This window comes from Amblyomma maculatum, chromosome 6, assembly GCF_055883805.1.
Source record: "Amblyomma maculatum isolate TAMU_Amacu chromosome 6, ASM5588380v1, whole genome shotgun sequence".
Classification (NCBI taxonomy): Eukaryota; Metazoa; Arthropoda; class Arachnida; order Ixodida; family Ixodidae; genus Amblyomma; species Amblyomma maculatum.
In genome coordinates this window covers 160,919,216-160,935,105 of record NC_139349.1, presented here as the reverse complement: position 1 = coordinate 160,935,105, position 15,890 = coordinate 160,919,216, and the positions used below count along the sequence as shown (strand labels likewise).

At 45.5% G+C, this 15,890-nt stretch overlaps 1 protein-coding gene across 2 annotated transcripts in view; it reads left to right on the top strand.

Moving 5' to 3' along the window:
• Window positions 1–15,890, top strand: part of gem (transcription factor CP2 like gemini) — an 87,135-nt gene that overhangs the window by 34,454 nt on the left and 36,791 nt on the right. For both annotated transcript variants that reach the window (XM_084607637.1, XM_084607636.1), the window contains exons 9-13: window positions 5,050–5,156; window positions 9,495–9,644; window positions 10,841–10,909; window positions 12,292–12,333; window positions 12,760–13,136. In XM_084607637.1, the coding sequence (XP_084463763.1) occupies window positions 5,050–5,156; window positions 9,495–9,644; window positions 10,841–10,909; window positions 12,292–12,333; window positions 12,760–13,136 (745 nt within the window). The remainder of the gene's footprint in view (window positions 1–5,049; window positions 5,157–9,494; window positions 9,645–10,840; window positions 10,910–12,291; window positions 12,334–12,759; window positions 13,137–15,890) is intronic.

The window sequence follows — 15,890 nt, the reverse complement described above, 5'->3', positions numbered from 1 at the left end:
TTTTTTTTATCGTGGATTATCTTATTGCGAAGTTATGTTATTGTGAAGTTATTTTCTTATTGCATTGTCCCATCAACCGCCATGATCATTTTGAAAGACCGAGACAAGGTTTTCAAACTTCAGGGGACACTGAAGATGAGGTCATATCAAAATTCGGATGTTTTTTACGCATGGACAAAGTCCACACTTTCATCGCTCATTACAATCACATACACGATCAAATGTTGCTTAACTCTTTGATTGTTGAATATTCTAAAAAAATTCACCACCAGTCTCAAATTTTTTTATTGCCGATTTCAAACAAACAACAGCCGAACGGCAAAAACTCCGCAGGACGCCATGCGGCCGCAGTACCTGTATGGCAAAAACAGTCAAAGGGTTCAAGAGGAAGGTTTATGTGCGGTAGTGGTTCTATGTAGTGTGTGGTACGTGGTCGTGTCTGCTGCACGAGGCAGAAGAAAGTAACTGATGTCTTCAAATAAACCAGCTTTGAAGTTAGTGCAACATTTTCATTTGGCGTTTTGCTTATACACGTACCTACTGTCAAGGTGCGTCATTTTCATACCTAAGTTTGACCACTGGCTTATAACTGGAGATTTTTTATTGAAATGATATTTCAAAATAATTAATTTTTTGCAGTCCTGCGTGATCGTAACCCGTTAATCATTATAGGTTATTAACGATGCGGCACTGATGGTGCGCACACTCCCAGACACCCTTAGAATGAGTGGGGGTAGCTGTCCCGGTCTTAAAGGAGATGCCCTCGACTTGCGTGGCATGCTCAGCCAGAAGCCTTGTAGTGACAGAAGAGGGGAGGGGGGGGGGGGGTCGTTTGGTACCCAGCTTTCGTCGGTTCAAGCCGGAGTAAGGGTCAGGGTCAGAAGTAACAAACAAAACAAACTTTATATGCAGCAAGAGATGATACGGAGGAATACCCACTAGCACTGAAAATACACAGAGGAAAGGTTCACAAAAACGCAACGATAAGCATGCAACTAAAGAGGCATTCAATAAGCACAGATGCTTTACAACACATAACAATACACGAGAGGCTCTAACAAACAAACACTAAATTGTTCGCTGGGCACTGTCGCTGACCGGTGTCTGGAGAGTCACGATGGCCGCCGTGTAGACGAGCGTCACTCCCTCGCAGATCAGTGTGCTTGTCGAGCAGCAGTTTGACCTCGGGAGCTGAGCAGTAGCACTTGCGAACTTGCAGCAACACTGCCTCTAACTGTGGCTGGCTGGCACAAGTGACGTGACCTCAATAAATAGGATGTGCCGTGTCTGTCTGTTACAATGTGGCAAGGTTGGCATGCACATGCACGTAATTTTCCCTCTTTTAAGCATCCCCCTTTCTTCTGTCGAGCCGCGCGTCGTCATTGGTTAGGGCAGCCGAACCTTTTCGAGAGGACGAGTACCTTCCGGCCGGGTGAGTCACCGTTGCCGCCGAGTGATGAGGAAGGTGGTGCCGGTGCGTGCAAGGCTACGCGCTCTCCTTGCCGGGAAAAGGAGATGTTTCTACAATGTGCTAAAATTTTCTATGCAGATTCCGCGCGGGCTTCCTTCACTCCGTGCTGACCTAATAAAAATGTGCGCAGATTTCGTGACAGTGATTCTTTATATTGAGATTTGACTGTACAATGTGCAGAATTTTGGGTATTCCAAACACTTTCGTGCAGCGCTACAGATGATACAAACGCCCACACCACTATCGCAGCCTTTAGCACTACGCACTGCCCGCACATCGTTTTTTGTGATCGCCAGCCGTGCTGCGCGCACCGTGAGCAGTTGGCGGCGGCACGTGGCCTGTACATCGTGTCACACCTTACACACCACCTGAAGATGGCGGCGGTTCGCGAACAGTTCGCTTGCGGTGCCCAACATGCCCAGGTCGCCTATTTCCTATTGTGCTGTATGTGCCGTGAGTGGCCATCTATGGCCATGCGGTCGTGAAAACATATTTACTCCTGAAATGAACCCACTCGCATAATATACCCACCGTTCACTTTTACCGCTAAAACAAAAAGCATTAGTTGTCAGCAGGTCCCTTCATTTTACGCCCTCGTTGTTGTCCACAGCGCATTTCTTGGCAGCGAGCCAAGGTGCTACGCAGCGATAACACAGTGTGTATCTTTTACTGTTATATGGGGGGGCAAACTTGGCAGAGTGCCAGTGGCGGCTTTCTCAGCTCGTCTGGTTGCACAAGCCTGAGTTTCAGCAGTATTTACTCGCATAATGATCGCACTTTCTTTTTAAAATACTGGCGCAAATTTCGGGGTGCGATCATTAGCGGGGTAAATTTTCTACAAAAAATTTTTGAGCACCGAAAACGCAAACAAGTTGCAGGTCAGACGTCTTAGAACATATATCTCGATTACAACCAAAAATAAAAGCTGAGTAAGGCTTACCTTCGCAATAAACACGCACATTAAGCATCACATGGAGTGCACAATGCCCATTTATTTTTTTTCGTCAGTACTCTAATCAAAGTCTGAATCCTCGCCATCCTCGCTTTCAGTGCTGCACGACTCATCGGAAACGGCAGTGTCGTCGCTGGGAGCATCTTCACAATCCCACAGGAAGTCATCTTCTGTTCCATCCAAAGCGTTAGATATGCCTGTCTTCTTAAAACTCTTAGCCACTACCTCGTCGGGGATACTGCTCCACGCTTCTGTGATCCACGAGCACAGCAACTCCACGGATGGCCTTCTAATCTTTCCGCTCGGCGTCAAATCATGCTGGCCCATCGCCATCCACTCGGCATAAAGTCGTCGAACGTTGTCCTTGAACGGTTTGTTCAAAGACACGTCGAGAGGCTGCAGCAGCGAAGTCAGGCCGCCAGGAATGACTGCAATGTCCGTGCGCAGCTCTTTCAGCTTGGCACGCACGCTGTCCACAAGGTGACCCCTAAAACTGTGCAAAACCAGAAGCGAGGGAAGCAGAAATGCTCCTGGTCTTCTTCCCCAAACAGTCTTGATCCAGTCGACCATCAGGTCTGCAGTCATCCACCCTTTCATCTGTGCACGTATATGGATGCCACGGGGAAAGTTTCCCTTCGGAATAGTCTTCCGTTTGAAGATAACGTATGGTGGCAGCTTCCGCCCGTCGGCCGTCACAGCAAGCATGACTGTGCATCGCTGTTTTTCTGCGCCAGACGTCTTCACGAGGACGCTCCGAGCACCCTTCTCGTTCACAGTTGTATTCCGGGGCATGTCGAACGTCAGTGGAGTTTGATCGGCGTTTCCAATTTGCGACATGAGGTAACCGCATTTTTCGCGAAGCCTAGTGACGAAGTGATGGAAGTCTATCACTTTGCTTTCATACGCGGCTGGGAGCCGCTGGCACAACGACGTCCGCTGCCTCAGGGAAAGTCCATTCCGTCGCATGAAGTGAGTCGTCCAACCGGAGCTAGTGCGGAAATCCTTTGCGGCGATTCCCAGCTTCCTGGCAGTTGTGCGCGCCTGCGTCTGTATCATTTCTAATGACACTGCACAACCATCCTTGCGCAGGTCCCTCACGTATTCTAGGACCGCCTCCTCAACACGAGGGAACTTACCCGTTTTGGGTCCACGGAAAGCCCGCCGTGTCTTGTTCGTAGCCATCAGCTTCTCGCGCTGCTTCTTCCAATAGCGTATCCTCATTTCGTCCACGCCGAAATGCCTACCAGCAGCGCGGTTGCCATGCTCCAGTGCATAGTCGACAGCCTTGAGCTTGAACGCGGCGGTGTAACTGGCTTACCGCCCCATGGTGAAATGGCGTAAACTCGCACAAAAACACAAAGCACGCTACGACGCTGCCGAATTGCAAAATGGCGAACGCCGCAAAGCATGGAATCATGGGAACTCCAACGTTACTAGACTAGGTTGGGAACTCGTCGGAATGCATTCGCTGCGGGATGACTGCAGATCAACCACCAGGCGGCTCCATGTTCGGGGTGCGATCATTACGCGGGGAATTTATAAAATGGAATTTTGATCTCAAAATTCAGGGGTGCGATCATTACGCGAGTGCGATCATTATGCGAGTAAATACGGTATTTGCTTTATCACGCCGAGATTGGGGCGGGCGCCCTCCACTGCCACAAAATCATCAAAACAAATAAAAGCCCCTACGTTTCGAAGGAACGATACTAGAAGTCGGCCTCATGCTCGCGGTTGACCGCATGCTTTCGCCGATGATTGATGGCTAGAAGGATGGCTAGAAGAAAAAAAATGTACCATCTGCCCACACCCTTTTCTTGTGATGAACCCTCCCCGCAAATCGACATCAGTTTTTCTTGAAAAGAAAAAGTGGGTTCACTGCGCGACTAGATACAGTATATCTCCTCAGCTACAAACACATCACGCTTCTGCTTACTGATTTGTGTTGATTTTAAGGATGCGAATTTTCAGATGATATAAATATTTCCGCGATCCTGTGAGATTCTTCTCTCTAAGGTATTACTGTAGTGCTGTTAAAGCTCCATGAAGCAGCGTTGAAAGTTGCAATAAATGGCACGCATTATCCAGATTAAAAGCCAGTCCGCATTCATGCTATTTATAAGTTCTCAAATGCAAGCAGGTAATTTGCAAATGATTTTTTAAGATTTTAGTAATTTCCCATTCTCACACCTTGCAGCAGCCACATTCAGCGGCAGTCTTTCGTGTAGATCCTGCCATGGAGCCGTGGCCTGCAGGACGGCAGTTGATTTGGCTCGTCAGAAACTGCAGCAATGGGGGTAGATGAAGCAGCTGAAGGAGGTGGAGGGTATAGGTGGCTGGAGACTGCAAGGCTCTGTGTTGTGACGATGTTGCCGGATGATATCTGTGGGTGGAGCTTAGTCTCGACAATTACTGCTTGTAATTTTTATTTTATGGCTCTCTGAGCTGAGAGAGGGAAAAAGGAAAATCGTCACTATCCTTAATGCTACAAAAGCTAGGCCGAAAACTTTTGCGGAGAGATGATGAGCGATTCGATACCTGTCAGTCTTTCGCTTTTCTTACCACCGGTGCAAATCGTTTCAGGGACCCCCTTTAAGGCTGCACTTGTTGCCTTGTGCCTTTCCAGATGTGCCCTTGTCGTACGGTGTTTACGATGTGCTCAACACACCAAACAAGGTTCACTTCTGCGAGTTCCTTTGGGATCCGACTAAGGAGACGGGAGTCTTCATACGGGTACGTGCATTCCTTGCCTTTAGTGCAAGTGTCATGAGCTTTAATTTTTCTTTTTTTGCAAGAATCTCATAAATGCTGAAAAACTGTTTCATCTTGAGCTATGGTCGCTGCAGTGTTTTCTTTATTTTTTTCTGGTTCTACTCGCTTGCACCTTATCAGCACGCTTGTTCATTTCTAATGATATTGATTCATTGAGTAAAAAGCTCTTGCCTGTTGACAAAAGGTGTGTGAATCTTCCAAATTTTAAATGCAAATCGAATAAGTTTGTTATTCAATTCTTATTCATCTTATTCATATTGAAAGAAACTGACCATTGTGCAGGTGTTTATTGGATAAAATTGCTGTGATGCGAACAGTTTTTGGCAGTTTTTTTGGGCCCATTCGAGCTTTCAGCTAATTTGGACATTTCTTTCTAGTTCTTGAAGGCTGCATTAAGGAGAGTTTACTGTATTCAGCAGCAATATGACAACTCCACTCGTTTTCATGCGGCCCCTTCCTGTACAGAAAACTGATATACGGAATCTTCTATATAATTTGTACTGTATTTTTAGTAGCTGATGCTTTTGCAATCCTAGTTTAGTTTTATTTGCAAATATCATAAAAATTCTGAAATAAACAAGATGAACTATGTTTGCTGCTTTTTAATTCCCATCTTCTTGCCTTCTTTTTCACTGATAGATATTAGATATTCAAAGGAATTTCTTTCCCATATTCGTGTTCAATTCACTTTCGAAAATTTTGATGTTTGTACGCCCCTTCTACTGTTAACGTTTCTGAGCTTTGGCCTCTCTCAGGCGCCAATGGTGGATGCAGTGGGTTGCCTAATACTAAATGTTGATGTAGTAATACTGAATGGTTGCAATAACAGGAAAGGTGTGTGGGCTTAGATCCTCGTTTAGCTATCTGTTCTCTATGTTGTGTCGAAGTGCCATGTATAGCCGAGTCTTTGTTTTGCAAAACGCAGTGGTTGAGATTGCCCTTTTTAATGTCATTGCAGTGCATTGCAGACACTTGCCAGACCAGGCAGCTTCTTAGTTTGAGAGTGTGCTGTAATTTACCGCTTGTTTTAGTTCGATGAAGTTGAGATCAGAAGGCAATAATGTTTGCAAATTAAAATGAGCTGCGAATTGTTGACAGGTCCTTTGCTGATCTATTTTGATAAGCAACCTTTCAAGGTATCAGATGGGCTGATTAACAAAGGTCTATGCTTTGTTATGAGAGGAAACAATGTAAACATGAAGTAGCTTTGGCAGCTCATGTAATTTTCTGCACTATTAGTAAGGGCAGTTTGAAAATGTAACAGTTTTATTGGCTGCACCTTATGAAATGTCAATAAAGAATGGTGAAATGAGGTGCTTGTTGAAGAGGTAAGCTTTTCAAAGGGAATAAATTGTAAAGTACTGGATGTGAAGAAAGACCAACGTCTCAGTGGTATTTTGTTTTGTAGCCATCGAAATCGTAGTGCCCAGCTTTTCAACATCGGTCTTGGTTTCACGAGTTTGACAGGTCTAGTACTTTGACAGCCCTATTGTGGAACATGAGCCCTTTGTTCAGTATTGAGATTCTACATTTAACAACAACTTTGTGGGCTGCCTGAATACCACCTGTCACATTTGGCAGGTGGGGGCTTTACACTGACACCAGTGATAATAAGGGAGTAATTACTCATTGACGGCCACCCAAGCGCAGCCATATGGCTACAAAGGAAAGCTATACTGTTTTCTCAGAAACTTCATTGTTAAAGAGTCGGGACGAATTTTTCTTTAACTAACTATGAATTTTTTGAGAAAGCTGTGTAGTACAGTCAAATCCGGATATATCGAACCTGGATAATTCGAATTTTGGTTATATCAAACTCGCGGAATATTCCCTTGAAAATTTCATGTAAAAGTATAGGAAAGCTGCGTCGTATATCGAACTCAATTTCACCGGTCGCTCTAGATATAGAACTCCGCACCACGCACCGGAAGGTGCACCTTCCCCAAAAACGATCGCATCACCCTCGGCCATTTGCTGCGTGATGTTTTCAAGCACACGCGCACTCATTTCTAAAAGGCGTGAGCATCTGCGGTGATCGTCTGCTGGGCACCAGCATGTGACGTTTGCAAGCCATGTGTGTGAAGGAACGAGAGGGGAACCGGTGGGAACAGGAGAGGGGAAGAACGCGATAGAGCAAAGCGCAAGGGTGTGCCCGTTCTTCTGCTGAACTATTCCTCTCTTTCCCGGCCTTCGTTTCCAGCGGGATGCGCTACGCATGCGCCAAGCCGGCTCAGCCTGTGGCAGACAGATTGTCGGACACCTTCTCCAGCAACCCTCTGCATGCGGCGGCTGGCGTTAAAAAGCTGCAGCTTTTTTTATTCTTTTTTTTTTTTGCGAGAATCATTCATTCTTGTCACCGTGGCGGCTGCAGATTTTTTTTGTTTTCTGCGAGTCCTCCATCCTTGCATCTATGAATCAATGAAAGCACGTGGTCAGCTGCGGTCATGACACCGGCTTTTAGCATTGTTCGCTTCAGACGGCATTAGCAGCTATCACGTTTTCCAATGATTTTGTAGCAGTCGACTAACCCCCCCATGCCCTTGAGCACGGCGTGATAAATCGAACCAGGTTTGTGCAATCAGCCTTCACGGGCACTCTGCCAAGTTCGCTCCCCGCCACCGTAGGAACTATCAAAAGATAAGCATGCTGGGACGTTATCGCTGTGCAGCATCTTGGCGTGCTGCCAGTAAATGAGCTGTGGATGCGACGGCCAGAACAGAGGAACGCCCCACCGACATGCAAGCGAAAACGCTCGCGATTTCTGCCGCGGCGACACAAAATCCTTGTTTTGAGCTGTCATGGGCAGCGAGAGCGGCCTTGTTCCAACAATTTGAAAATTTTTCGCTCTGGTGCTGCCGCTCGTTGCCGGAGTTCGCTCAAATAGCTTGAAATGTAAATCGGCCTTAACGCTTTTTTTTTTTTTATATATATATTCTAGGGAGCGAAAGTGGAGAGGGGGTTCATTATGTGAATGGGTTGATTACGTGACAAATACGGTATCATTTTTCACGATTGTAAGCGGCGTCTCAAGCAGATTTCTGTATATTGAATTATCGATATATCGAACTATTTCGCAGTCCTCTTCGAGTTCAATATATCCGGATTCGACTGTATAGCTTTCCTTTGTAGCCATATGGCTGCGCTTGGGTGGATGTCAATGAGTAATTAGTACTCCCTTATTAGAAATCTACTTCACCTTGGGGAATTCCCCTAAATATTTGACCAGACACCAGTGATGTTAGACAGTTCATAGGACTCCTAATGCTATACACTAGGGGTGTGCGAATATTCGGAATTTCGAACAGAAGTTGAGTATGTTAGTAGTTCAATTCATATTCGAAAGTTACCAAATATTTGAAAATTTTCTAATCCACCGCAGTTTCCCCAGCACGGCTGCTTACCGCAATGCGTGACCATGTTGGCTATGCAGTGGAGCATCCTCAAAACGCGACGGGGCCGTATTGTGGAGAGGGTCCTTCCCTATTGTAAAGAGGGCCTCCCCGACAGCATGTGCATAGTGAAGCATGTGACAAAACTGGGGAGAAAATGTCGTTGTTACTTTGGTTTCATCACAATGCTGATAATCATTGTACAGGTGTTCACCAGGTAAAATGACTGCGATGTTAACGGTTTGTGGCAGTTTTCTCAGGCCCATTTGATAATTCGAGCTTTCAGTTAATTTGGACATTTCTTTCCGGTCTCTTTAAAGGTTGATTTAATGAGAGCTTACTGTACTCAGCAGCCGGATGACAACTTCAACCAGTTTCAAGCAGGTCCTTCCTGATCAAAATCTTGCATACAGAATTCTGTATAAAATTCGTACTAGATTTTTTAGTAGGGTACACGCTTCTCTGTTATTCTAGGTTAATTTTATTGCCAGTACCATGTGGCTTCCAAAGTAAACAAGGTCAGCAGTGTTTGCTATTTTTAATTTTTTTGCAGTGAACGGATAATCGATACTCAGCGACATTTTTGTCCCGTATTCGTATCCGATTTGTATTTGAAAATTTCAATATTTGCGCACCCCTATTATAAAATAAAATGGCATAAATGGCACGGTGTTCCACCTCCATCGAAATGCAAAGTGCCCATATGCTGTGTGGCAACAGTGCACGTTGAGGAACCCCCGTGGTTGAAATTTCCGGAGCCCTCTACTACTGTTTCTCACACTTGATTTGCCTGGGACAAGAAACGCTGTAAACCATAATCCAAACGGCAAGCGGCATTGCACAAAAACGTGGGCAGGTTCTCTGCGACAGTGGTTGCTACAGTGTTGGCGCCTCCTCTTCTCATCCGCAGCTGAACTGCATCAGCACCGAATTCACTCCCAAGAAGCACGGGGGCGAGAAAGGGGTGCCGTTCCGCATTGTCATTGAGACGTACTCCCACGGGGAGCCCGGGCCACCACAGAAGCTGCACTCCGCATCTTGCCAGGTCAAGGTGTTCAAGGTGAGAGAGGCACAATGACTGTTTGCTGTAAGTACCATGAGGCTACAGCTCGGTGTTCTCGTTAACTTGAAGAGCTGTTGAGATTGCCGGCATTCACAAAAAAAAAAAAAAAAATTCTGAGTCAGCTGTTGAATCTACACTGCACAAATGCGAAAACCAGAAATGCTGCTGTACAGGGTGCATCACATTTGCTCTCTATTATTATCAACTAAATGCACCGTCATTATTATCGCTGCTGTCATCATTGTCATTATCATTAATTACAGCATCATTCTCATGGCCACTATCATCCTCACGGTAGACAAGAATTATAGTGTGCTTTTGATGATCCCGGGCATGGCACAGTTTGTTAAAACGCTCTGCTGGGGATCCGAGAGATGAAGGTTCGATTCCCGGTGGGGACAGGATTTTTATTTTTCTGATGACGTCATCTGATTTAGAGCTGTAGTGTGACCGGACGAAAGCTGGCAGTATGAGCCAATAAAACCTTACAAAGCTTGTCTTGAGATGTGCTTTTTGAAGAACTGAATTTGGTGTGTTTGCTTACAAAAGCAAGGACAGTGGCTTGGGATGCTTGGAACCCTATTGCTTAGTCTGCTGTATTGTTCAGCCTGCTGCTCGGCGGACACCTCCATACTTTCTCTTTTTTTTTTTTCATGTTTTATAGTCATTTCAAATGTGTGTGCCATCTACAAGCAAAATACTCCTTTTAAAAGGCACAGCAAATTCTCTTGACTTGGCTTAATCCTGGTATCGAGCCCTGATCTTTACATCTCTGCCCTGCTGCTGGCATTAGTTGCTTTTACTAGCACGTGAAACAGATTCATAAACATTACCTTTGTTATCTTTAGATCTCGGGCCTCTGAAATAGTGACTGCGCCTGTACTGACATCTTGAGGGGACATTAGAGGGTAGTCATTGTTATGCCCAAAGAAGGTTCGCATTGCAGTTATTCCAGCGAAAGAGACACCTGTCACAGGTGCACGCATTTCACTCGGGGGCTCAAGTCGCACGGTGTTTGGTTCGGGCCAAGCAAAAGGTTTTATATAATTGGGCAGAATAAAGGGAGGAAATGGCCAAAATGGTAAAAGGGCTTGACGAAGTGGTGCCCTGTGATGTGATTCCTTTGACTGTGGTGAAGTGGCGGTCAAGAGTGCTTTGCCATTTCCGCTGCCTAAGCCCTGCGCACTTTGCAGCCTAAAGGGGCGGACAGGAAGCACAAGACTGACCGCGAGAAAATGGTCAAGAGGCCCCTGTCCGAGCAGGTGGGTGAAGTGCAGTGAGTTGTTTTGCTTTCCACTGCGTTTTGAATTGAATGACCTTTGTGAAACTGAGTTGCCCTTGTTTTCTTGCTGTACTAAAGATGGGAAATTCCATGGAAAATGGAATTATTTTACTGAACATCCCGAGAAATCAGCTTCATTGTGGATTCTGAATCTTTGTCTTTTAAAAAAGGGTAAAGTAAGAAATGTTTCTTTGTCAGTTGCTGTTAAAGCAAGTGGCAGTGAGAAATTGTGAGCTCTGTTCTTTTATGGGAAGCATGTTATTGATTGGAGGGGAATTTAATGAAGTAGGACAGACACACCCTCTTTCTCTTTCCTTTTGCGCATGTTTAGCCATTGAGAAATTTACTGGGCTAGTAAAACTGGCATTCAGGCTAGTTGGTTTACGCAAAGCTGACGATTGCTGGTGCCTCGTAGTCCATCACATACACAAGAGAGACACTCGCATCTTTTTATTTAGCCCTGCAATGTTTTCTTCTCTTTCTTAGTACCAGAAGTAAACTACCAGTTAGTAGTATGCACATCACCAGTGTAGACATCTTTCAGTGTTCTTTCTTGTGTATGTGGTGGACTGTGCAGCACCAGCTGTCGTCAGGTTTGCAAGGCTAGTAGAGGCAGCACCTGTTCATTTTTTGTTTTGTTCCCCTTCCCCAGTGCAGAGTAGCAGGCCAGATTTGAATTAATCCGGCCTACCTCTCTGCCTTTTCCTTTCAATAAATCCATCTATCTATCTATCTTTGTTTTGGCTAGTGGTTGTCATTCCTTGTCACTCTACATACCATAAGACTGATGCATACAGTGGGATTTTCAAACTGTATAAATATTCTCATTTCATTCTGTCAGGGTAGGACAGTCGACATGCCCAGTGGCTTCAGGATTGATGACCTAAGCAGTTGTGTCCATGGGGTGTGCAGTGAGGCAATTTTGTCCGAGGCCTCCTGCGATGGTGCAGTGGTTAGGGTGCGTGGCTACCGGGGCTAAGGATGCAGGATCGAGTACCGGCTTCGGCGGCCGAAGGGGCCTGTGTGCTATGCAATTCCAGTGCACGTTATAGAGCCCCAGGTGATCGAATTTTCTGGATCCCTTCATTGTGGCATCTCTCGTAGCTGGAGTCGCTTTAGGACAATAAACCCCATATAATAAACCAAACAAAACCAATTTTTTTCTGAAGAGGATGTCCTGACGCACTGAACTTGGCGTTAAGTTGCAATAAGTTGTAAATAAATGCAGGCTCTCTTGCCCTCCTTAACCTGTGCCGGCTGTTGTTCGCAAAGCCTGTGGTTGGAGAAAGGGAAGGGAAGCTCATTTATTACATTTGGTTTTCTTCCTTCTCTCTCACATCTCTTTCCTCTTCTTTCTTGCAGGAGAAACACCAACCATCATATGACTGCACCGTTTTCACAGAGGTGTGTAATATTTTCTACGCTTGCTACGTAAAACATTCGAGGAGGGGATGAGGCAAAGGGCTATGTTGGAAATGGGGAGAGAGCACAGTGTATCAAGGAACAAATGCAAGCTTGTGGTGTCTTAGCCGAATTTAAGAAAAATAAATGGTTACGGGCAAGTCATGTATTATCAAGGGAATAGAATTGGCAGATCTTTAATATTTCCAAGAGAACGAAAACACAGTGGAGGCTGTAGAGGTTCAGGTGGGTAGACGAAGTTAGAAAATTGGGGGGAAAAGTGTCTGTAGCTGGCAGGAATACCTGGTTTGAGAGGCTCTACAAAGGGGCTTTGCTGAGGTGATGGTTGTTGCGGGCTTTTGGATGAGTGAAAAACGGGGCGTTCAGTCTGTATGAGCTTTTCCACCGGGCACTTTTTTTGCCACACAGTGCATCTCGGAGCCGGCATTTGCACCTGCCAGCCCTCCCCTGGGCACCAGCAGCAACAGCAACAGTGGGGCCACCAGTCCACCTACAGTGGCTGTCATTGGGACCCAAGGCCCAGTGGCCGTGCCAGTCGGGGCTCCGGGCCCTCCAACGACCACTGGGTTGTTGCATTCTGCTCCCATTGCTGCTGCTCCTGCCAGCACCACTGCCCCCGGCAAGCCAGTGGCCAGCGCCGTTGTTCCATCACTGCCGCCGACGTCTGTGTCGCCACCCCAGCCCCTGCAGCAGCGGCCCAGCAGCACCAGCAACTTCTCACCACAGGGGAACGGCGACAGCTTCCCTCCCACTCTTCCCCCCACCAGCAATGCCATGCCTGACCAGTGAGTGGTCTATGCTGTCACGTGTGCAGCAAAAGTTTGATATCTTGCGCAAGATGTCGCCCGAGGAAGCCCACACTGAGTTCCTTGGATGTCAGTCTACTTCGCCATCATTGTCATTCATCCACATGTGTCTGTCTATGCTGCGGAATGGTGGACAGTCAAGTAACTGAATACTATCGCTTTTAAATGAAATGCTGACTTGGCACAACTGAAGTGAAAGTACAGTGCGCTAGCATCCCATCTTCTTCAAAATTTTGTTTGGCTGTTTCCATTTCCACTCTCTGGCTCGTGCATCACTGGACGCCAACTCTATGTATGTGTATTTAAAGCTGCCGACTCGGGCACCATGGGACTACTCTAGCCTGGCTTGCATCCTCCAGCAGAGGCCAGTCTGGGCATCAGGGTTTGAATCGGACCGTGATGCACAGCACAGTTCCGGTCAACCATGAATATGCACAGTCCTTCATAAGTGCCCGATACCATTCGTATGCATCAGGGGTAGGTCAATATTAGCCAAGACATGCAGGATTTGATGACTCAATAACATCCTGCGCAAACTAGTCTTAGTATTGTGATAACTCTGTGCCTCTCACTACGTCTCTTGCTTCTGCTAGACTCCTCTTCATGGATTCTGCCTTTCGTATTGTCGTCTTGGTATGATATCGATATGGTATGAACATGGTGTGAACATGGTATGGACATGGTTCTATATGAAAAAGTCTGTCTGCCATATTCAAAAGCATGCATTCTCTCGAAATTCTACTGCAAGGGGCCCTGATGCTCCACTTTAATTGCTTTTCAAGTGGAGAAAGAGACTCAAATTTCGTCGAGGGGGCAGAAATGCTACCTTGGGGGCTTCTCTGCCACTGCTCCACTTGTAAACACATCAATGCTTGCTGTATGGACTTCGTTCTATCGCTATACCAAAAGTTTCACAAAAGTAGAGATGTGCAAATATTGAGATTTTTGAATATTAATCCATCAGAAACAAGTATTGGAAAAAATTGCCTTTGAATATCAGATCGAATATCGAATACCTGATCAATGAAAAAAAGAAATGAAAAATTAAAAATAGCAACCATTGTTTGCCTTGTTTCTTTTAGAATTCACATAGTATGTACTTGCAAATACAGTTAAAGTACAATTGCACACAAGTGTACACCCTAATGAAAAATTCGGTATGTTTTGCTTCTAAGCCTTGTAACGAGGCTCGTTACGCATATGTAACGCTCGAAATCTCATAAATAAGAAATCTAGTCCTCACTATTTTCTGTAATTAACTTCATATATACCAGTATTGCTTTCAGGAGCCTAGTTATAGTGCTTAGAAGTGAATCTCTTGGGCTGTGTATGAAGGACCTGAATGAAATTGGGTAAAGCTGTCATTTTCACTGTCGAATACAGTAAACTGTCATTGATTCGACCTTCAAGGGACGAGAAAAAATGTTACAATTAACCGAAAGCCCACATTATCAAATTGGCCTGGAATTTCAGCCTGTATGCTTGTGATTTTTCACTCACTCGCCAAAGCTGGATTTTTGGCAAATGGGGCCTTAACGCCATCACGTTAAAAGCTGCCGAAAACCGTTTGCGTCACTGTAATATTATCTGCTGAACACCTGTGCAGTGGATGTCTGCATTTGAGATGACACCAAAATGAGAACAATGTTTATTCCCAGTTTCGTACCTTTTTGCAAACTGTCGGGAAGGTCTCTTTCTCAAAAGGGAAGGTCCCTCTTTCACGAAACGGTTCTTCAATGTTTGGAGGATGCTTCAGTGCACAGTCAACGCTGTCAAGAGTTGCAGTGAAGCACGCAGTGCAGAAAAACTTCAGTGAATTAGAAAATTTTAGGTATATCTGGTAATTTTTGAATATTTGAAAAATTTCGAATGGTATCAGCTTTTCATTTTCAGGTGCAAATTTGAATTGAATAACAAACATATTTGGTTCGTATTCAAAATTCCAAATATTTGCACATCCCCTGCACAGAAATGGATGCAATAAGGGTGTGCGCAACCATTCAGCATTGGCTGAGTGCAATCTGTTTGACCCAGAACTTCCAGCCCGTTATCATTTTATGGCGATGGCCATGACTAGACTCCTGACATCCCTGCCACTGGCGCTGAGCATGGATAACCGTAGTCGGTTGCCGAATTCAATACTGTGGTTGATCATGACGTTACACTTCTGGGGTGCAGCCACATTTCAAATCGTCCCTGGATATCTGAGCAACATTTCAGAGCCTGCCGAGTGCCTAGTTGTGGTACACATTTGACGGCTAATAGTGAGCGAGCACTGCACGATGGCTTTTGCAGGTGGCAATGCACTTGTGGGGAATGTTGTGAAGCTGGAGGCAGCGGAGACACAGTTCAGCTGTGCGAACATTGGCTCGGGAGCATGCATTGCAATGCACTGCATAGCAGCTCACATATTTTCACTGCTCGCCTCCAAAGGCAAAGGGCGAACGCAACAAAATTTTCACGCTAAACGTGAATACATGCAATAAAGTCGCTATGTTTCGCAGCATTTTTTTACATATACTTCATGATCTGCGTGAGCTGTACATCAATGGCAACGCCTGTTGCCAGAAGTGAAAGAATTTCCTGCCATTTTTCATTGCCCTTGAGCAATCTAATAATGTAATGTAATCATGATGCTTTTTATTTCATTTCTGTGGGCTGTCAAGTTCCCCATTTGTGTTACAACCATGACAACATTATTTAAGTTTAAGTACGCTACTACAGTAGAACCCA